Source organism: Rhincodon typus, chromosome 15 (assembly GCF_021869965.1).
Source record: "Rhincodon typus isolate 14 chromosome 15, sRhiTyp1.1, whole genome shotgun sequence".
In the NCBI taxonomy this organism is placed as follows: Eukaryota; Metazoa; Chordata; class Chondrichthyes; order Orectolobiformes; family Rhincodontidae; genus Rhincodon; species Rhincodon typus.
Window position 1 is genome coordinate 52,883,564 of NC_063346.1, and position 22,967 is coordinate 52,906,530.

Genomic DNA, 22,967 nt, shown 5'->3' on the forward strand with positions numbered 1-22,967 from the left:
CTCTGATGCTGCTTGGCCTGCTGTGTTCATCCAGCTCTACACCTTGTTATCTCAGTAAACTCTATTCAGAATGAAAACGGCTTGATAAATTGACCTAAAATAAAGTTATCGTGTGAACACCCTGTGGTCTATTACTAATTTGGAATTGAAGTCTAGATCAAGATAAATCAGAAAAAGCCACATGCCCCGATGAGGAGGCTGTTGGACACAGACACAGAGGGAGGCAATGGCCTAGTGGTATTATCGCTGGACTGTTAATCCAGGAACTCAGATAACGTTCTGGGGACCCAGGTTCGAATCCTGCCACAGCACATGGTGGAATTTGCATTCAATAAATATCTAGAATTAAGAATCAAACGATGACCGTGAATCCATTGTCGATTGTCGGAAAAACCCATCTGGTTCACTAATGTCCTTTAGGGAAGGAAACTGCCATCCTTACCTCGTCCGGCTTACATGTGACCCCAGACCCACAGCAATGTGTTGACTCTAAACTTCCCTCTGGACAATTAGGGATGGGCACTAACTGCTGCCTAGCCAGCGACGCCCTCATCCCGTAAATGAATAAACAACATATATGCACACACAGGAAAAGTGTTCCAAAAGAGGCTTACCATCTTCTGGGGGAGCAGGAAAGGGATCAGTCCTCCGAGGTGGAGTTCGTGCTGTCACAAAACCAAACTAATGAGTCAACAAAATTTCAGGTTATGTTTTCAAATTGATCCACATTCTAAAGAACTATTTTTTTTCCTGCTTTTAAACTTAACATTGCTGATCTTCCACCCACATTTTAATACATGCCCCTAAAACAATTATTCCTACGCAACAACCAAAAGAACTGCAGATGCTGTAAATCAGGAAAAACAAAGTTGCTGGAAAGGCACAGCAGGTCTGGCAGCATCTGCTAAGGAGAAAACAGAGTTAACGTTTCGGGTCCAGTGACCCTTCCTCAGAACCTAAGGAAGGGTCACCAGACCCGAAACGTTAACTGTGTTTTCTCCTTCACAGATGTTGCCAGACCTGTTGAGCTTTTCCAGCAACTTTGTTTTTATTCCTACACAACATTAGTTCAATGAGTAGCCCATCACTCTGGATAAACAGCAGTACGCTGCCACGTGACTAGTTAGAATACACAACCAGACCAATAATACAAATAAAAACCGAAAGAACTGCGGATGCTGTAAATCAGAAACAAAAACAAAAATTGCTGGAAAAGTTCAGCAGGTCTGGAAGCATCTGTGGCAAGAAATCAGAGTTAACGTTTCAGGTCGAGTGACCTTTCTTCAAAACACAACGTGACAGACTATTAGAGTCATTTAGCTCGGAAACAGACCCTTCGGTCCAACTCATCCATGTCAACCAAGTTCCCCAAAACTAACTTGTCCAACTTGCCCACATTTGGTCCAAATACCTCTAAACCTTTCCTGTTCAGAAACCTGTCTAAATGCCTTTAAATGTGGTAACTGCACCTATATTAACCACTTCCACTGGCAGTTCATTCCACATACGACCCACCCGCTGTGTCAAAAAGGTGCCCCTTGGCTCCCTCTTACAGCTTTCTCCTCTCACCGTAAAAATATGACCCCTAGTTTTGAATTCTCCTAACCCAGGGAAACGACATTTGATATTCACCTTATCTGTGCCCCTCATGATTTTAGAAACCTCTAGAAGTTCACCCCTCAACCTCCTATACTCCAGATACAGGTTGTGAGATACTTCATAAATAAGACTTCATGACGTTTTGTTGGACTAAACAGTAAACCCCATTTCAATGCCCCTATGGATCGAAGAAAAGAATTAGTCCGAATAGGGACAATAAATCTCAGTCCAGAAGACAGCAAATGGTCAGGCTAAGCTGTGAAAACAGCTGATAATGGTGTTTGGCAAATGCCCCTATGGATCAAAGAAAAATCAGTGGCCTTTAAAATTCAAACAGAAGTTACAAAGTAATACATCTTGGTACTAGCAACACAGGTGGGAAATAGATTAAGATATTGCGAGCAGATTTTAAAAAAAGATTGTGATATTGGACTTCCCGATGCTTACAACACATAAATAAGACAGAATAGATGGATGAAAATGATTGAAGAGATAGTGCAGACATTAGGCTTCAGATTTCTGGGACATTGCGACAGTTTCTAAGGAAGGCAGGGTAAGTATAGGCCAGATACAGGTTTCAACAGGCAGGTTTGCTAATCTGTCAGGGACTATTTAAAATAAAACGACAGAGGCTTGGGCAGGGAAGCAGTGATTCAGAGGGAGAAAGGCAAAACTGGAAGTGGAAGGCAGAATATTATCTAAAGTACTTGGAAAAGTAGAGCAAAGGTTGGAAAATAGACTAAGAGAGCTTGCTTGACTTTAATGATAAATACCTAAAGGCATCAGTATAGTGATAAGCTGATGGCACAGATCAATATGCAAAGGTTTTGTTTTGCAAACATGGATTGGAGAGTCAGGAATAGCATTTAATGCATATGGTTATATGGCTTATACATGAGGTAGGGCGATGAAGAAGTATTAGGGTGATAATGTTGACTAAAGTGACAGTTATACTGTGAGAGTGGATGATATGGCAGAAGGATCATCAAATTACGCCATATTGGCTGAAGAAAGAAATAAAAATGCAACACTTCTAAAGGTGTATAACAAGTCTCTGAACAGTCCAAGGGAAATGGAACAGTCTATTTGAAGGCACATTTGACAAATGCCAAAACAGGGAGTAGCAGCAAGGGATTTCAGTTGCTTTAATATTAACTGAGATAGCCACTTTAAAAAAAAAACAAAAAGGATGCAGAATTTCTACAAAGCATTCATAAGGACTTTCAGCAAACCCAAAAAAGTGGGTTTGGTGAGAAAAAGTCTGGATTTATCTTTAAAGAATAAAGCTAGGAACATGAAAAAAAATCAAGTGGGAAAACACTGTGGTAGTGAAGAGTTAAATTTACCATACTTCTGAAAAAAGACACAGGTAAAATTGGAGTAAAGGTTTTCAATTGGACAAGGGCCAATTCAAATAGACTGAGAACTTATTTAGCAAAAGTGGACTGGAAACAGCTTATTGAAGATAAATCTGTATTACATCAATGAGAGACATTGGAGAAGGAGATTTAAAAAGTTTCAGGGTAAACATGTTCTCACAAAGAAAACAGATGGAATAGCCAAATCTAGAGCTGGATAACAAGACTGGGTGCTAGATAAGGCAAAAAGGGGCAGCTCACATCAGACAAGAGCTTAGTACTCCAGATAGCCGAGAAGAATACATAAAATGTAGGGGTGACAGTGAAAGCGAAAGAAAAAGACGGTATTAAAAATACAGGCCAATAAAGGAAAATCCAAAAGGTGTTTTAGAAGAACACAGACAGCAAGAAGATAACAAGGAATGAGGAGGGCCTGTTGCGGACTAAAAAGATATCCGGTGAGTGAAGATGGAGAATGTAGACAAAATACTTCATGAATACTTTGCTGCTGTCCTTACAAAACAGATGCATGACAACAGTGCCACATTTATGGAGAAAGAGTGTAAAATATCGATTGGATGAATATTGTTAGAGAGAAAATATTAAAAGGATTTAATGTCTTTGAAAATAAATAAATTGCAGGATCCAAATGAAGTTGATTAAATTAACAAAGAATTGCAGATGCTGGAAATCTGAAACAAAAACAGATATTGCTGAAGAAAGTCAACAAGTATGTCACAGAGTTATTGAGGAAAAAAAAAAGTATACAAAAGATAAATAGACCCTTTAGCTCACCATGTCACTGCAGACCAACAAACAGCAAACCACACTAATCCCATTTACCTGCACTTAGTTCTTAAGCTACCATGCCCTGACATTTTAAGTACTCCTCCAGATGCTTCTTAAATGTTCTGAGAGTATCTGCTTCCACCACACTCTTCAGCAGCATGTTCCATTTATCTATCACCCTCTGAGTAAAAAAAAATTTCCCCAGATCTCCTCTAAACCTCTTGTTCCTCACCTTTAACTTATGCCCTTTGGTCTTAGACATGTCTGCTATGGGGAAGAGATTCTCACGATCTACTTTGTCTACGTCACTCATAATTTTGTACATCTCCAATCAGACCCACGTAGCCCCCTCCCGCCCCCAAACCAGCCCCCAATCTTCTGCTCCAAGGTAAACAAACCAAATCTTTCCAAACTCTCCTTGTAACAGACTTTCATCCCAGACAACATCCTGTATCTTCTCTGCACCTTCTCCAGTACAATCATGTGCTTCTGGTTGCTATGGCAACCAGACTTGCACACAGTATTCCATCTGTGCCTAACCAATGTTTTGTACATTTTGTAACCACGCTTCCTTGTTCCTATATCCAATTACCCAGCTAATGAAGGGAAGCATCCCATATGCCTTCTTCACCGACCTGTCTATCTGCGCTGACAACTTCAGGAATCTATGGACTTGTACACCAAGGTCCCTTTGATCCTCAGTACTGCATAGGGACGCAACATTCATTGCGTATATCCTTTCCTTATTAGACCTCCCAAAATGCATCATCTTGCATTTATCAGAATTAAATACTATCTACCATTGCTCTGCCCCATTTACCAGCTGATCAATATTAGACTAAAGCCTGAGACCAGCCTCCTTATTAACAAAACCACCAACTTTCATGTCATCTGCAAACTTAATAATTATACTTTCTATTAACGACTATCCAAGTCGTTAATGTACATTACAAACAGCAAGAGTCCCAGCACTGATCTCTGAGATACACCGTTGATCATAGGCTTCCAATTACCTCCATCACCACCTTTTGCCTCCTATTGGTAAGCCAATTTTGGATTCAGTTTGTCTATATATCTTGGATCCCATGGGTTCTAACCTTTTAGATTAGCCTTTCATGTGGGACCTTGTCAAATGCCTTACTCATGTCCATGTAAATCATATCAAACTGCAGTACCATCATCAACATATTTAGGCACTTTAAAAAAAAAACTGGCAGCATCTGTGGAGAGAAAGCAGAATTAACATTTCAGGTCCAGAGACCCTTTTTGAGAACTTCTTCAGCTGCTCACAGATGCTGCCAGACCTGCTGAGTTTCTCTAGCAATTTCTGTTTTTGTTCCAAATTAAGTAGATCCCAGGTATTTAAAAAGAGAGAAAGAAATTGTAGAGGCTCTAGTCTTCATATTTCAATTCCCCCCGACTAGAAGTGTGATGTCAATAAATTGGAGGTTGTACTGTAGTTTAAAAAGGAAAGAAGAGATAATTCCAGTACAAGGTCAGTTTGTTTAACTCTGGTGTGGATGAGTTAGGCCAAAAGATCTGTTTCTGTGCTGTATGACTCTATAATTATAGGAAACAATTCTGAAAGACAATTACAAGCTGTTTAAAAGAAAGGCATAGACTAATTCAGGCACTCAGGATTTGTCAAAGTAAGCTCATGGCTGACCAATCCGATTACATTTTTTTGAAGCGACATGTGGCGCTGACAATGATAATGTGGTAGATATAACCTACATGAATTTTAACAAGGATCTTGACAAGGTCTCACATGGGCTGGTCAAACAAGTTAAAGATCCGAGGAAGAGTGTTAAATTGGATCCAAAATTGGCTTAGTAACAAGAAGCAAAGAGTACTTGGCTGTCAGGTGCTTTGAGACAAGAAACTGTTACCCAGTGGGATTCCTCAGGGTTCATTACTCAGTTCCTTGCAGTTTGTAGTTTACGTTCATGATTCAGACTCAGCTTTAGGGACTAGCTTAAGTAGTTTACAGATGATACAAAAATTGACTGCTCAGTTGATAGTGAGGAGGAACACTTTAGACATGCTGATTAGTTGGACAGAGTGTGGAATTCAATTCAGTTAAGTTAGAGGTAAGCACTTTGGAGGTGTAACTAGGTAAGGAATACACAATAAATGGAAAGATCCTGAACAGTATGAAAAAACAAAAAGCACCTTGAAATGTATCTCCAAGATTCTGAAAGGTAGCACAACAGATCGTGTGTTAAGTAAGTGTATGTCTTCCTTTGTCTTTATTAGCCAAGGCACTGAATATAAGAGTGAGGAGCTTGAGCAAGAATTGTTTACAACACCAATTAGACCTCATCTTGCACGTACTAAATTCAATTCTGATCACCACATTATAGTGAGATCACATCTTTTCCATAAAGTACAGAGAATATTTATAAGAATGTAATCAAGGACTGGAAAATTTTACATATGGAAGAAAAATTGGATAAGCTAGGGTTACTTCCCTTGGGACATAGATTTAACGTAAGTGGTAAAGAATTAAGGGGGAAAATGAGGAAACCTTTTTGACTAAGAGGATGGTAGGGACCTCAATATGACTGCCTGAATAGGTGATTAAAGAATAAACTCTCATCATATTTTAGAATACTTCATGTCCAACTGAAAAATAATGACATACAAAATGACATAGCTACACAGCAGGGAAATAGGATTAGGCTGGGTAGCTCTTTATCAAAGAGCATACATGCATCCAAACACACAACGTGCCAATGGTCTTCTTTGTCAGAGACCTTCCATGATCTCTATGAAAATATCATAATTTTTTAAACAGATAAGGCGAGTAAATCGACAGGTGACCTTGAGAGAAAATGTTTCGGCAACAATGGTCTCCCAGATATGTCAACTTTTCAGAAAACAGGCAGATTCCACAAATCCTCATGTCCTCAATATTAGTTATTCACTGGACTGGTTGAAATAAATGCATAAAATATTTTATGTATTAATCAATATATTCAGAAACAGATAAAATGGATTCATACTGACCAATGGCATTTTGTGGTTGGAAGATCTCCTTGTATTCTTCCGGGTTTCGAATTTCTGCTGTTGATTCTTTGTCATCCTTATCCTCTTCCCCACTTGGAATGCGCCCTTCACTTTCTGGCTCCTCCTTCACTTTACTATAGAGACAAAATAGTTTCCACTTGTTTATGGAGGACAGAGCGGGGAAAATAGCTAAAATTAGACCAGCTGAAGCAAGCTCCTAAAATAACCAGTGAGCATTTTACCCCAAAGTATTTGGTCCATTGTCCATGACAACTTGACACCAAATGGTCCATTAAGTCAAATGAGTCTGTTGCCCCAGTGATTTAAAATGATCAAAATCTTCCAGTGGTTAAAGTAGGACTTCAGTTGAGTATACAATGTTGGCATATTATCTTTCTCATACAATAAGACCACAGACAAAGAATAAATCAAAGAGTAGAGACAAGGCAAGAGAGAACTGTATTAATATGGGAACTAATGAACAGACTGAGACTGGAAAAGACAGTACAAATCTAAGAGTAGATCAACAGATAAGGTAAAGGTTAAAAAATTAACAGAAAGGAGAAAATAAATGTTCAGTATCTGAATGTATGCAGCATTCAAAGCAAAACTGATGAACTGACAGCGCAAACAGAAATAACTAAGTACAATCTGATATTTTTGGGCAGTGGGGGGGGGGGGGGGGTGGTCTGTTAATTGGTAAGAATACCAGCCCATTAGCAAGGGATGGCCCAGGGTCAGAAAACTTGGTTGTAGAAGTCATTTTGGTAGAAATGAGAAATGAGAAATGAGAAATTAGCAAGTAGAAATCATTTGTCTCCCATAACAGTGATTATGCAAGAGGATAGAGGATAAAGGAAGAAGTAATGGGACCTGTCAAAAAGGTACGGTGATAACCATGAGGAATGGGCAAAACAGGTCAGCAAAGGCAACTGATATGAGATGTTCACAGATTGTGTGGGGACAGCTTCTTAGAACAGTACATTTAGGAGCTAACCAGAAAGCAGACTCAGCATTGTCCAACAAGGTATCATTGGTTAATGACCTCACTAAAAACATACATAGGTAGCAGCGATCATAATGAGATTGAATTTCACATTCAGTGAGAGGAAGGGAAGAATGGCTCCAAAACTAGCATTCTAAACTCAACAGTACATGAAAGTAGAGCTAGATAAAGTGAATTAGCAAATTAGATTAAGGGACAGGTCAATGGAAATACAGTGGCACATATTTAAGAGGACATTTCAGAACACACAAATAGATAAAGTCCAAAGAGAAAGAAAACTTCTAGGACCATGTTGACCTAAAAAGGTTAAAGACTGCATCATACTCAAAAGAAAAAACACATTTTGTGCTAGGATGGGTGGTAGGTCACAAGGGTAGACAGAATTCAAAAAGGTAAATAATGACTAAAAGATAAATAAGGAGAGAAAAAAAATAGATGAGAAAAATCTAGCCAGTTTCAGTTTGACTGAAAATCAAGCTAGTTCAAAATTTTTGGAAGGTGATCACAACTCAGCCTCTCAAAGCTTGCAGAGAAGTGAAAAATACTGAGGTGAGAAAGAGAAAGATCCAGCAACCTTCCAAGCCTTCCCTTCAGTTCTCCTTCTCTAAATCTGTTGATGACTCAGGCAGAAGTCAAACCAGCAAGGGTTGCTAGGCAACCAATAGCACATAGACAGGTATGCCAACAATTAGAGGCAATCTACCCTTTCTATTCCTGAAAATGTCCCAACGATATGTTCCAGTTCTTCATGTTGTCCAGAAATATTTGTATTCCCAACACCAGACTCTTAAAATAAATGGCTATTGAGACAGTCAATGTATTAATTTTAATTTTCTACTATTTCCTAAATTCAGGGAAGTCTGCATTAAATTGAAAATTAGCAAATATAATTCCTTCATTCAAAAAGGGAAGCTTGACAGAAAACGGAAAATCACAGGTCAGATAGCTTAACATCCATCATAGGAAAAATATTGGAAGCTATTGCTAAGGACATTACAGCAAAGCTAGCTAACACGAAACAGCGTACGTATAGATGTGTTAGCTTCTGCTTTGCAAGATGCAATGGGTTGTGTTTCACAGGGATCAGTGCTGGGTCCCTTTTTTAAACAATTTATATAAGCTACTTTGATGGAGGGATCAAAGATAAAGTTGCTAAATTTGATGACTCAAAGATAAGTAATAAAGCAAGTTGTGAAGAGGACATATAGATACGTTAAATGAGTGGAAGGTCTGGCAAATGGAGTATAATGTGGGAAAGTGTGCAAATGTCCATTGGCCGGAAGAATAAAGAAAACTTATCTAAAAGGTGAGATATTGCAATGGGATGTGGATTTCCTACTGCATGAATTGCAAAAAAATTGGTATGCAGGTACTGCAAGTAATTAGGAGAGCTAATAGAATACTATTGATTATTCTGAGGGGGATTGAATACAGAATCATAGAATTACTATGGTGCAGAAGGAAGCCTATTATCCTATTGTGCCTGCTCTTCAAACAAGCACCATGACCAAGAACAAATCTTTTGCTTTTGTCCCATACCTTTGTACACTATTTCTATCAAAATAATCATCCAATGTTCTCTTGAATGCCACAACTGAGCCTACCTCAACAAAATTTCGAGGCAGTGCATTCCATCCCCTAACTACTGACTGAGAGAAATAGCTTTTTCTTACTTCTGTGCCATATCACTTTCAATCTATACAGAGTTGTTATTCTTCCTTTTGGAAGTGGTAACTTCTCCTCGTCTACTCTATCCAACTTGTTCATGATTCTGAAAACCTCCACCTCTCATTCTTCTGTTCTCCAGAACAGACTTAATTTCTTCAATCTGATACAAAAGTATCTTAAAAGACAACCCACCCAAACCAGATATTAGTTCAGCAAACCTACGCTTCAGTTAGACAGAGCACTGTGAGACCACGTTTGGAGTCCCTGGTGTATAGTATTGACGTGATTTGATTTATTATTGTCACATGTACCAAAATAAAGTGAAAAGTAATGTGTGCGCTATCCAGATAAATCATACCTTACATAATTATATCAGGGTAATAGAACAGAATGCAGAATATAGTATTACAGCTACAGAGAAGGTACAGAGTAAGATCAACTCTCATCTGCTCAAAAGTCTGATAACAACAAGGAAGAAGCTGTTCTTGAATCTGTTGGTATGTGTTTTCAAACATTTGTATCCTCTGCCATATAGAAGAGCGTGGAAGAGAATATAACAAGGGTGGGAGAAGTCTTTGATTATGTTGGTTGCCTTCTTGAGGCAGTGGGAAGTGCAGACAGTCAATGGAAGAAAGCTGGTTTTCATGATGGACTAGTCCGTGTTCACAACTCTAATTTCTTGCGGTCTTGGGCAAAGCAGTTGCCATACCAATCTGTCGTGCATCCAGATAGGATGTTTGCATGGTGCTCTATAAAAATTAAGACACTGTGGACATGCCAAATTTCCTGAGCATTCTGAGGAAGTAGAGGCATTGGTGTGCTTTCTTGACTGTAGTGTTGACATGGATGGACCAGGACAGATTGTTGGTGATATTTATTCCAAGGAAATTGAAGCTCTTAGCCACCTCCACCTCAGCCCCATTGATAGAGACAGGGGCATGTCCACCACTCCTTCCTGAAGTCAATTACCAGCTCCTTCATTTTCCTGACATTGAGGGAGAGATTGTCGTCTTTATACCATACTACTAAGCTCTCCATTTCCTTCCCGTACTGTCTCGTCGTTGTTCGAGATTGTTCTCCTTTTTTAACGAGATGTAAATACATTGAAAGCAGTTCAAAGAAGGTTTACTGGACTAATACCTATAATGGGTGTGTTGACTTTTGAGGAAAAGTTGGATATACTACACTTATACCTGTTGGAGTTCAAAAGTGTAACAGGGTGAGTTGATTGAAACAGAAGATTCTGAGCTGTCATGGCAGGCTAAATATATATAGTACGCTTGTGGGTGAATCTAGCAGATCATTGTTGAAAAAAAAGGATTTAAGTTTTTTCCCCCCTCTTTGGGTCATGAGTTTTTGTAACTCTGCTTCCACCGAGGAAGCACGTCTTCGAAGTTTTTAAGGCAGATATAGACAGCAGGGAAGCAAAAGGTTATCAGTGGTAGGCAGGAACATGAAGTAACCAGATTAGCTACAGTGGCCTACCCGTGCTCCTAATTCGTATGCCCATATCTATGTTCATAGATATTTCTTGCCCCACTTGTAGTAAAATGAAATATCACTACATAAAGTTGTGAATAAGGATCACTAGACGCGAGACATTACTTTTGTTTTCTCTCCAACAGATGCTACCAGACCTGAGTTTCTCCAGCAATTTTTGTTTTCATTTGTTTCAGATTTCCCTTTGCAGTTTTTTTTATTTTATAATACAAAACTTGCATAATGTGCTCCCGTGAATTGTGCAAAGCCCTTGCAGCTCGTAGAAATCATTTTAAGGTACTTTGTACCAAATCAGTTACAGATCCATTTGTGAAATAGTGGTTGAAAGTAAACTGAAGTCCTTAATGGGGTGAAGCCTACGGGCACAGCCAACAATTTTCTCTATATTGGTGTAAGTCATAGAAATGGCTTAACATTCTATGTTCGGCCAATAGATTTCTCCATAATATAGGCAGAGTCTCAGGTAGATTTTGTTTAGGGTCAATGAGTGCAAAGGTTAGTTCTGGACGCATTATGTTGCGGGAAAATAAAATATTTGTATATAAGAAACTACCACAGCAAAAATCAAATCAATAAAGCATATTTTGTTGAAATGCAATACAATAAAACATAGATTAGCTTAAATGAGAGAGTTAGGACAAAGAAAGTAAACTTTATTAAAAAATAAAATGATGCCAGGCTGCAGATTGACGAACAGTTAGTAACTGGATAAGTGGTTAAAGAAAATAAGAATAATGGGGTACGATAACAGGTTAGGCACAAGGGATCAAAACTTGTTCATGTCACTGTTTATCCCCAACACTGACTAGTTAGGTCCAATGACCTCTTGGTGTGTTGCAACTTCCAAAAATAAACAAGTGCATACCATAGCAAGTGACTTCTAGATGTAGAAATTGCAGAGTAATTATAAAGGAGTGGTACACCACAATTAACAGGATTAACCCACAAGATACAGCTGCTGGGTAAGTGCTGAACTGAAGGCAAAATTAACCTGCTTGTAGTATGGTTCAGATGCTACTCCAACCTCAAAATAAAAGACAAAATTGTGACAATGAAAATGTTGTCAGTCACAGAACTATTTCTGAAATGCTCAATATAAAGGGACTTGCAAGAAAAGCAGAAACACATGTGCAAAGCAGATGCACTTTTCTTTAAGGCTCACAAAAGTGCTCTTTTGGTTTTTAAAAGAACTTGTACAAAACTAAGCCATTGACCAGTAAAACACAAGTGTATAGGAACAGCAGATAAGGCAACAAGAAAAGGAAGCCTAGAAATGAACAATCTGGAGTTGCAATGATCTGCGATCACACTTTCCTCTCAAATGAACAAAAAGTAGTTGTACCTTTGTGGCCTACTGCAGGTAGTTAGTGGCCTCTCATAGTTGCGTCTGAGCACAGCTCCTTTTGTCACCGGTAGATTGTACAGCTTTTCATCCTCAACTACACCTTGGATAATAGAACCAGTCTTCTTCACACGATTCAGATCCACTACAAATGTCGAGACAGTCACCTGACTGAATGAAGCTCCAATCTATTATGTAAACAAAACATCAAATTAATTGGAATAGAACTTGTGCAGTAAACTGTAGAGGAGGGATCTTGATTTTTTTTGCTCAAGACCCTCTCAATATCTAAACTACCTGAGGCATTGTAACAGAACATGAAGGACCAGGGAAGTTTCATTGAGGTTAATGCCTAATACATCCTGGACATCCACATGACAATAGTATCTACTAGGTACTCTACAGTTCCTCACGTGCCTCTGTCACATGTCACAAAACCTTGCCCACTTATTTATCAAAGGAAAGGCTGGACCTTTCAGTCCCTATTTGCAAATGCAATTCACCTCGTGTCACTCACTTGCCTTTTCCCCCTGGGCCTCCAAACCCTTCCTCTTGAATGGAACTATTGAATCAGCCTCTATTATATTCCAGATCTCAACACTTCTCTGTGGAAAAAAAATTCCCTGCATTACCACTGTTACTTTTACAAATGACCTCAAATTGTTGTCCTTTGGTTCTCTTTTCCCTTTGACCACCTATCTTAAATATCTCAATAAAATCTCCTCATATGAAGAATCATATCAAACTCAAAATGTTAACTCTATTTCTCTCTCAGATCCTGTCAACCTAAGTTTCTCTGCACATTCTGTTTTTATTTCAATTTTCTAGCATCTACAGTAACGTGATTTTACCATTCTTAATGTTTCCTTGTGCAAGAAGAACAACCCCCGTTTCTCCAATCAATCTAGGTAACTGAAGTAGCTCATCTCTGGAATAATTATCTTGACTCTTTTCTGCACCCTCTTGAACGCGTTGACTTCATTTGTAAAGTGTCGTGCCCAAAACCAATTGCAATTGCTCACGTGAGGCTGATGTTGCTGAACCTGTGTTTTATAACAAACTTAAGCACTGCAATGGGCTCAAGTCTTCTGCATGTATAACTCTCACCAAATTGTCCTCTGGGAACAAAACACGATTGGTCTGTTCATTCTCATGCTTACTCTGCCCAAGAGATTGTTCGATGGTGGATTGTGACACTTTTCTGTACAGAGGTGGTTTCGATGACTGCAACGAGAGTAGAAGCTCACCTTCGGAATTGAATATCACGCAAAGCTTGAAGAACTATTTGACTCTGCCTCAGACAGGGAGAGGGTTGAATCAACAGTGAGGGAGTGGAGTCTGTAGTCAAGATAAAAGACAATGCTTTCAATCTTCCCTTTATCAAAAAAAAGTCTGATAATACAGTGACAGTGGAAGACATCAAGGCAAGTCGTGGTGAGGTAGAGCTGGGCGTTGTCAGTTTCCATATAATCAGTGACATGTTTTGGATGATGTTGCTGAAAGGCAGCATATCAATGAGAAGTTGGTGGCTTCAAGAAGGATGCAGTGATCAACTGTGTCAGGCCACGTCTTCAACTCAACCTCTACTACTGTAGCCCATTAAAACTATTACTCTTTCTAACAATGGCCATTTCCTTGCTATGACCTTCATCTCTGCATCCTTAAGTTCAAAGGATGTAGGCATGAATAAATATCAGGTACAAATAGCTCAGCCATTCAAAATTTGGCTGGACCACAAGGTATTACTTGCTCTTGCTTTTGTCTACAAAAATAAATTTCCATCCCAGGAATGCAAAGGTAACCACTGGTTTCATTTCTCTCCTGCAAGTCATCCCCTTCAAACCACTTTCTCCTGTCTCCTCCATCCTCACATCCAATGACAGGTGACAGATGTTCAGGGATTTCTGACATCAGGATTGAGACCATCTGATCGTCTGTATCTGTCACTTGCCCAAGCTCACCAGGTGAAACTGCAGTTTTGGATCCCCCATGCCCAACTCTGAATTTGTTTTTGGCACCTGCCCATAAGACCAACCTCCTCTTGGATTTATTTCCAAGAAACTACACAACCCTTAATTTCCCTTCTTGACTCCTTCAAATTTGCCATTAACACATTCATTAAAAAAAAAAACTTGAAAACCCTGCATTCTTGCAGATATAACCCCATCTTCAGCCTTGCTTTTCACTTCAACAACCATGAAGTTTTTTGTCTCCCAAATTAATGCCCATGTTTAAATCACTCAAATAAGGTTTCAATTCCAGCTAAGTTCCAAAAAGCTTTTATCAAAGTCATAAATGAAATCCTAAGTGACTGTAACAAAGATAAATCCTCCTCCTCATTCCTCTCGACCTATCTTTAGTTTCTGAAACTGTGGATTACATCATCTTTCTTGGAACCACCCATTTCTTACTGACATGCCGCTCTTTGGCAACATTCAAAACATGTCCGTTTCATGTACAGTGACATCACCTAGCTCCATCTCACGATCACCTACCTTGATCCCTCCACTGTCACCATATAATCAGAGAGAAAATTTATCTAACACCGGGGAGACTGAAACCATTGTCCAGGGTCCCAACCATAAACTCCACTACTGACTGCAACGCTCTCCATAACAACTGACTAAGAATCAGAACGTTTATCAACGTCAGTGTGATATTCATCCCTACAATTATGTTTCGATCACACTACCAAGACCAAGACCAAGTCACCAAGACCAGTTATTTCTGCCTTTAACAATATCTGTCTCTGCCCTTGCCTCAGCTCAACTACTGTACTGGTGAAACCCTCATCCATGCCTTTGTTACCACCACATTCAGGTATTTGAAGGTAATCCTAGCTGGCCTCCCAAAATATATCCTCTGCAAACAGAGATGATTCAAAATGCACCAGCATTGTCCTAATGTACATCAAACAATGTTCACCCATCACCTATGGTCACGGACCTATGCTGGCTCCTGGTTAAACTATGGCTCGATTTTAAAATTCTCATTCTTATTTCTAAATCACTCCACAGCTTTGCCTCTCCTTATCTTTGTATTGCCTATAACCTTCCAAACAATGTGTACGCCTTTATAACGCACCCCTGAGTTTACCTACACCACCACTAGTAACTCTGCTTTCAGCAGTCTCGACCTAAGCTTTGGAATACCTTCCCTGAACTTCTGCACCTCAGACTTCTCCTTGAAGAGACTCCTTACCTTCCTATCTGGCTAAGTTTTTGATCATCTGTTTGAAAATCTAGTTGTGTCTCTCAGCGTCACTAGGCATGCATTGGAATGTTTTATTAGAGAAAGGTAGTACACATTAACAAGTTGTTGTTATTAAGGGAGGAACTTTGGGGCCAGAGTATCTGAAGGATTTCCCATGAGAACATATATACAAACTGAACACTAAGGCTCAAGTAGTTTGTAATCCAGAGAATTGCTTCTATATTTAAATATTAATACTTCTATTATTCATCTGTTACATTTCTTTCTTACTTTCACAGCTGTAGAATTTCCTCTTGGCATCATAATTCTGATTAACACCAACATACACCGATATTTATTTCTCGTAAGAAATTTCATCACTTAAGGATTAAGGTTTCTCTAGGCAGTTCCCACTGTACATACCAATTGATTGGAACAGATGGCAAGGTCTGCTGCTCTACCCCAATTAACTGGCAGTACATCAAAACAGCGGGGAGGTTCCCAGCCGTAAACATGCAAAGAATCCTGAGAACCACTATAGAGACAACACCCATCTGGGTTGAATAAGATGCACCTTAAAAGAAAAGAGAATGAGAAAAGAAAAGATATTAGCTGCAGAACAGTTTCTTCAACTAAAACTCATTTCAATCCATCTAATCATTTCAAAGCTGGATCAATTTCATGACATTGTACTGAAAGGTATGGCAAATGTTACAATTTATTCTATTTCCTCTAATTAATCAGAAAGGACGCGTTGTTTAAAACTGATACTCGACCAACAGAAGAGGGCACCCTATACTAAAGCATACTTTCATCTATCACACTCGGTCACACAAGTCTGGAAGGTTGGAGGTTGAACGTAAACTAAATTACTTTTTCTCAGCTGGTGCAAAGGGAAGATATAGCAATGACTTACTTGGCCCTGGGCTGGAGGGAGTTGGGGGGGTGGGGAGATCAACAAGGATTCCCAATCATAAGCACAAAGCCCCACAGGAAAGTTCATGTGTACAAATATGATGGGAGGATAGGAGCAGTCTACCCTCAAAACAGATTACCAAAAATAGCCATGTAGGTAGAGTGCAATCACTTGAACAAGACCCTGGCAGGATGCTGGAATCCATGGAGCAGGAATCACTACCTTCAGAAGAAGGGAGAAGTGAAGAGCGAAGAGCAAGGAAATATATTTAAGCCAACAGAACAAGTAACTCTTTACTGAAAAACAGCAGGCGAAAACTGCAACAACATGCAGCATATACTACTGTTAAATTATTAGACTGGTTACACATAACATAGAGAAACCGGAGGCCATTGTCTTTAATCCTTGCCATAAACTCTGTTCCCTCACCATTGGGGAAACAATGGCATAGTGGTGATGTCACTAGGAATGTAGAGACCCACACAATGCTTTGGGGAATCCCACCAATACAGCTGGTGAGATTTAAATCCAATCAATAAATTTGGAACATAAAAGCTAGACAAGGTGGTAAAAATCCATCTCATTCACTCACGTCCTTTATGGAAGGAAACCTGCCATCTGGCTTACACATCACTCCAGACCCACAGCTGAGGGGTTGATTCTCGGCAATGGCCTAGCAACCACTTAAAGGAAAATAGGGATAGGCAGCAAATGATTATCTTGCCAGCAATTTCCACATGGAATGAATGCATAAAGGAAAAAAAAGTAAATCAATCTCATGACCCCATGATTAAGAAAATGTAATTTTTCCGATTACCCATGTAAAAGTTGATCCTTGTTACAGTTCGAAAAATTCTCAATCAATTAGCCTTAGGAGGTTAATGATTCAATTTCATTTTAAATATATAAACACTCATGAAACTGAGCATTGACAAAGTCTCAAAACCTTTAAGTTGGATAATAACGAAGCATAAAATGCATGTATCTTGCATTGCTACAAGTGTAAAATAATTAACATCTATTATTTACCGTTAGTGGTTTTTACTTTATTCCACTGCAATAATCTTTCTTCTGGATTTTACTTGGGCTCAAATCTAGAACATCAACCCTTTGGAAATATTACCATTTAAAAGTCAACTCCATAACTCATGCTTTAATATGCTGGTGTAAAAATTCAGCTGTTTACTAAAGATATGGAAAATTGAAACAGAAACAGAAGATGCCAGACCTATTCAGGTAAAGCAATGTCTCAGACAGAAACAGCTATTAGTTCAGTCCAATTACCTTTTGACATAAAAGTCAGCATCCTGAATCATTTCACTCTTTTTCTCCACAGATATTGCCTGACCTAAATATTTCCAGCATCTTGTTTTATCTTAGGCCAAAACTACCTTCATGGTATATTTGTAGTACGGACACATTATCCATCTTCAAAATATACATTTCTAAACTCAAAACCACCACCCATTCAAAAATAAGTGTGACTGCCAAGTAGAGTTTGCAGCCACTACCCAACTCCTGCAACATATATGCATTCACCGTCCCGGAGAAGGCATCGAGCTGCAAATGCCATTTGTTAATACACCAACCTTCTCAACATGGCCCCTCATACCTGACAGGAGTGCTCTCTACTTCCGTGCAGCTCACCATCTTAAACTTTTCAAGATCCCAAAACTTTATCGTTCTGAAAATATGCAGGAAAACATGGAGTAAGTTCTTGTGAGACTTCAATTAAAGTACAATCTATCTTTCTAACCAATATCACATCTACATGCAAACTAACTTTCGACTTAATGAGTCAAGAGAATTAAGTTTGATGCATTTTTGGGTTTCAATTTTACAGCACAGCTGTTAGAAAGAAGCTAGTAGGTTATTTCTGCAATGCTTTTTCTTGCTTTCCTACAACATTGGCCTTAATTTAATACTTACTGATTATGGCTATGGCACAAATTATTCAAATTCTATTATTTAGTAAGCGAAGAAATAGTTGAAGCTCACTGCCTAACAGATGAACTCGGAGCTTTACATACTCCACCTAAAATGGAGTCAACAGCACTGGTAACTTTCTAGCCAAGTCCATTTGCACTGGTGTTGTGATGTCTGAATTGGGCCCTAATTCATTTTAAGATGAATGAATCATCCAGATTAATCTGGGCTAGTCTATTTTCATTAAGATATTTGCAAGAAAAAGGGAAAAATTCCTCATAAGACCATCTGAAATCAAGGGAATATCAAGTGGGTTTCTTGGAGACAATTCTAAACCAACAAAATTATATCACATCTTTCAAGTCTCAGGAAGTTCCAAACCAATTTACAGCAGCTTTCATTCATATACCACCCAAATCATAGACATGAAAATACTTTGTGTTGAGATTGTTGCAATGCAGAAAATATAGCAGTCACTTTGCACAGATGAGTCCCACAAACGCTAGTATATTTACGACAAGATAATCTATTTCGGTGATATTAGTTGAAAATTACACTTTGGCTAAGACATCAGGAGAACTGCCTATCTTGAAAACAGTATCAACTGGTCTTTGTCCACCTGACAGGTTACACACAGCTTTAGCTTAATATCTTGGTCTTGAACATGACACGTGCAACATTGCAACAACACTACACTATATTTTATGACTGGAATCAAACCAATGATCTTCTTACTCGGGAGGAGGTGACAGTCCTAACAGAGATGCAGCTGACATTTACATACAGAGAACATCTAAGACAGAATAAGGTATGAGAAGTAAATCAGTCAATGGGAGATAAACAGAAGCTTTCTAAAGGCTTGAATTCAGTCATTTGCTGATCACAACTCTGTACCTTTTGTCTTTCTACCTTCAAAAGATATCAAGTTTTGATAAGATACATTTTAAACTTAGCATGCACAAAGCTATACCCGAACTTCTTAAATTTTTGGCAACAGTTAGTTCAATTTAAATAGATTGAATGTTGCTTTCAAAATAATTTATCACTATCATCATGAATTAGCACATTTTACAAATGTTTAGGAAGCTGGAGGATTCAAAATTAAATCCCATTGTTGTTGATCCAAATTGTAGGCACAATAAATTGATCTCAAAGCAGCAATTGTTCTGACCTGTCAGAGCTTCCTGAAGCCAGCAGATACTCATTGGGGTGAAACTCCACAATGTTTACAGGTCCAGTGTGATCTGTGAACTCTGTTAGAATTTTTGCCGCTGACAAATCCCACAGCTGAATATATTTTAAAAAAAGGAAAATACATAGATAGTAATTCCTTCCACTTTTGTGGGTTTAGGCACAAGCCAGATAAATTTCATTACTATTGTTTTTCAATGGTAAGAAGCAAACCTATTTGGGAATTAAAGCTTTTAAATCCATGGCTACCTTTAACTTCAATGGACTCAGTCACTGTAAAACCAAAGACATCGATGTACGTTCATTTCCTGAACGTATAAATATAACATTAATGGATACAAAAAAAAAAACCGCTCTAGACAAATGTTTTCAACACTGATAAATTTTTCCACCTAGGTATTAAGTGTAAGCAGCTAACATGTCCAAAGCACACACATTGGGGAATATAGATAAAAACTCCCTCTGCACTGCCACTGACTGCACCACACACAGGGGAAGGGAAAGTTCAAGACAGTGTTCTTATTTCTGAAAAATCCTTACTAGTATTTACCAAAAATATATAATGTAGGCAGGCATTTTAGAATAATGCAAATTTACAATTGCCATCTTTAATGTTCCCTTTAAATTCAGGAATTGGGCATGAAGAAAATGTTGGTGTCTTTAAAGAAAAAGGTCATTATCAACGTCTGCCACATTCTTGTTTGGAATTGTCATCTCAATATAACAATCACTTAGCAGATACCATTTTAATTTATAATTTGCCACTGAAAGGAGCTTATGCTGAGAATTTCAAGTTATATCAATTTCAATTTTTAAAATCTTTGCTTTACCGAACAGCAGGGCAATTAAAAAGGAAGTCATCCATAAATTACACAGAAGTTTCTTGAAGTTGTTACATAAATTATTCAGCTAAATGCAATAAGCCAATAATTTACGGATGCTGCAGTTACACCAAAAGTGATATTACCAAACACTTCTGTAATGTTCTCTATAAAAGTACCTTGACTGTGCTATCATCCCCAGCAGCAGCAATCCACCGCCCATCAGGACTGAATCTTAAACAACGCACAGCATTTGTGTGACCCTACACAGAATGAAGAAAATTTTAAATGGAGTACATTCAATATCATTTTGCAGTCTACTCTGATTGAAGGGACTAAGGCTTCTATGTTTGGGCCTGAAATAGGCCCAGTCTACTTCAGATTACCTGGAAGAGAAGGTGCTTCAGAAATTTAAACTATAGGTAAAGGTAGCTGGCTTTACTACTTTAAAGTAAACAAATGAGTGGTATTCTCCACTAATAGGATGCTACCATCAAGCCGAAGAGATTTTCTGCATGCCACACAAATGAATAGTGTTGAATACAAGTGCTGATCAAGGTTTGTAGGCTTTACATCCCAAATATTGGCAAAGCGTATAAAACAACAAGCATCTTTGGCTGTCTGTAGCAGTCAGTGTGCTACCTGGGCTCAACCAACACGTTTGCGCAACTAACCAGCAGAATAAGTCTTTTAACCCACCCACCATTCCGAACAACTGAAAATGACCATCTGTATAGTCATTTTTATTCTTTGGATATAATTAATCTACATATAAATAGAATATTACACATTCACAGGAGATCATTGAATATTCATAGCCATTCCAATCTCTTTCCCTTATGGACATGACTTCACTGACTAACTCTCAATGTAGTACTTTATTCAGGTTAAATTTATCATAGATTTTTTCACCTAAAGGAACACTGCTATATTATCGATTTGATTAAATCATTTCTTTCTCTCACCTTGTAGGTCATTACACAACCTTTTCTTCGAATGTCCCACAACTAGAAATGGAAACAGATCAGAATTAATGATATGCAACCGCTTCAGGCCAGGCATATCTATGTTGTTTCATAAAATTTTCTGCATCTAAAACAAACTGAAAACGGTGGGAAAGATTGATCACAGCAAAGTATAAAGCAGCACAGGAAAGCATGACAGTTTATTGTAAAGTCAGCAGGGAAGAGCAATAACATAGAAGGGCGTAAGTCAGAAGAGGGCGAGCATGCTCACTATGAGACGGGCTGAAAAGAGTGAGAACAAAGTGGAACATGCATTAGCTCAGGATAGGGAGAGTTCACCGTGACTATGACAGGAAGTTCAAGAACATTTTGAAGCAGCTATACACCAGAAATCAGTGAGTGAATTCAGAGCCTAAATGTGGAAAGAAAAATCAAACATGACACCACAGAGAAGCTACTGGGTAATTAACTGGTGTTTTTTATTTATCTTGTCTAAATTAGGAAATAGACTGGTGAGTCTTTTTTAAATGTAAGATTTATTACAACCAATACGCGTATTGAGTGTTATAAGAGTTTAATCAGCAGTTGTGAGGCTTTTTAGTACTGATACAGTTTAGTAGAAGCAGCAACACTTATTAGCAGTAGCAAAGTTATTAATCAGCAGAAAAATCACAGGCATGTTCCAACCTCTCGGGTGCACATTCCACACTACGAGAGAACTCCAGGACACTTCATGTGTTCCAGATAACCAGTTGTGCGAGTAGTGTAATTAGTTGCAGTTGCTTGAGCAGCATCAGCAGCTTAACAGTATGCAGGGAGGGAGGGAATGGATAACCAACAGTCAAAAAGAAACAGACAGGTAGTGCAGGAGATTTGTGAATGCGTACCGCTCTCCAACCAGTATTCAGTTCTGAATACTGACGTATGACGATTCATTTGCCGGAGCCAAGTATATAGCAGCACAGGAGTAATCATAACAGTGACTTTAATTATCAAAATATAGACTAAGTTAGTAGCGGTATAATAGTCACAGAGCAACGAGAGTTCCCAGTGCATTCAGAAAAGTTTGACAACAATCTGATTTCAGTCCAATAAGAAAGAAGATACTGCTACATCTGGTTTTTGAAAATGAAGTGAGCCAAACTGATCAAATGTCAGTAAGAGAACAGTGATCAGACAGTGAGCAGTGTCATAAGGATTAGGCTTGAAGAAGGACAAAGAACAATCCAAAGTAAAAATAATTGACCACTGAAAGGCAACTTCAATGGGGCAAGAATGGCTCTTGGCCAAATAAATTGGGAGCCAAAAGTTGACAGGAGAAACAATAGCTGAATAACGGCTTATCTTCAAATGAGAGATAGCTCGGCACAGCAAACGCCTATTTCCTTGAAAGGGAAATTTAGGACATAAAAACTAGAGGTTACTGAATGGCAAAAAGGGATCAGAAAGAAAAATGCAATAGTAACAGGTGTTAGGTAGAAAATACAATTAGGAACTAGGCTGAATATGGGAAGCATTTGGGGGAGTGGGGGGGGGGTGCAGGACAAGTAAAAAGCAAATAAGAGATGAAGAGAGGTGAATGGGAGGGTACAGGCATCTAACACAAAAGAGAATCCAAGTGTCTACAGTAAAAAGGTTATAAAAATAGAAGCTCAATTATTTGTGCACAAAAGCAGAGGGCATAA

At 38.6% G+C, this 22,967-nt stretch overlaps 1 protein-coding gene across 4 annotated transcripts in view; it reads right to left on the reverse strand.

Annotated features, from left to right (window-relative positions):
- katnb1 (katanin p80 (WD repeat containing) subunit B 1) overlaps positions 1-22,967 on the reverse strand; it is a 58,085-nt gene that overhangs the window by 18,620 nt on the left and 16,498 nt on the right. For all 4 annotated transcript variants that reach the window (XM_048605815.1, XM_048605813.1, XM_020509816.2 and 1 more), the window contains exons 5-12: positions 21,283-21,324; positions 20,497-20,580; positions 19,477-19,592; positions 17,992-18,063; positions 15,887-16,037; positions 12,272-12,459; positions 6,756-6,889; positions 615-665 (exon numbers count right to left, since the gene is read on the reverse strand). In XM_048605815.1, the coding sequence (XP_048461772.1) occupies positions 615-665; positions 6,756-6,889; positions 12,272-12,459; positions 15,887-16,037; positions 17,992-18,063; positions 19,477-19,592; positions 20,497-20,580; positions 21,283-21,324 (838 nt within the window). The remainder of the gene's footprint in view (positions 1-614; positions 666-6,755; positions 6,890-12,271; positions 12,460-15,886; positions 16,038-17,991; positions 18,064-19,476; positions 19,593-20,496; positions 20,581-21,282; positions 21,325-22,967) is intronic.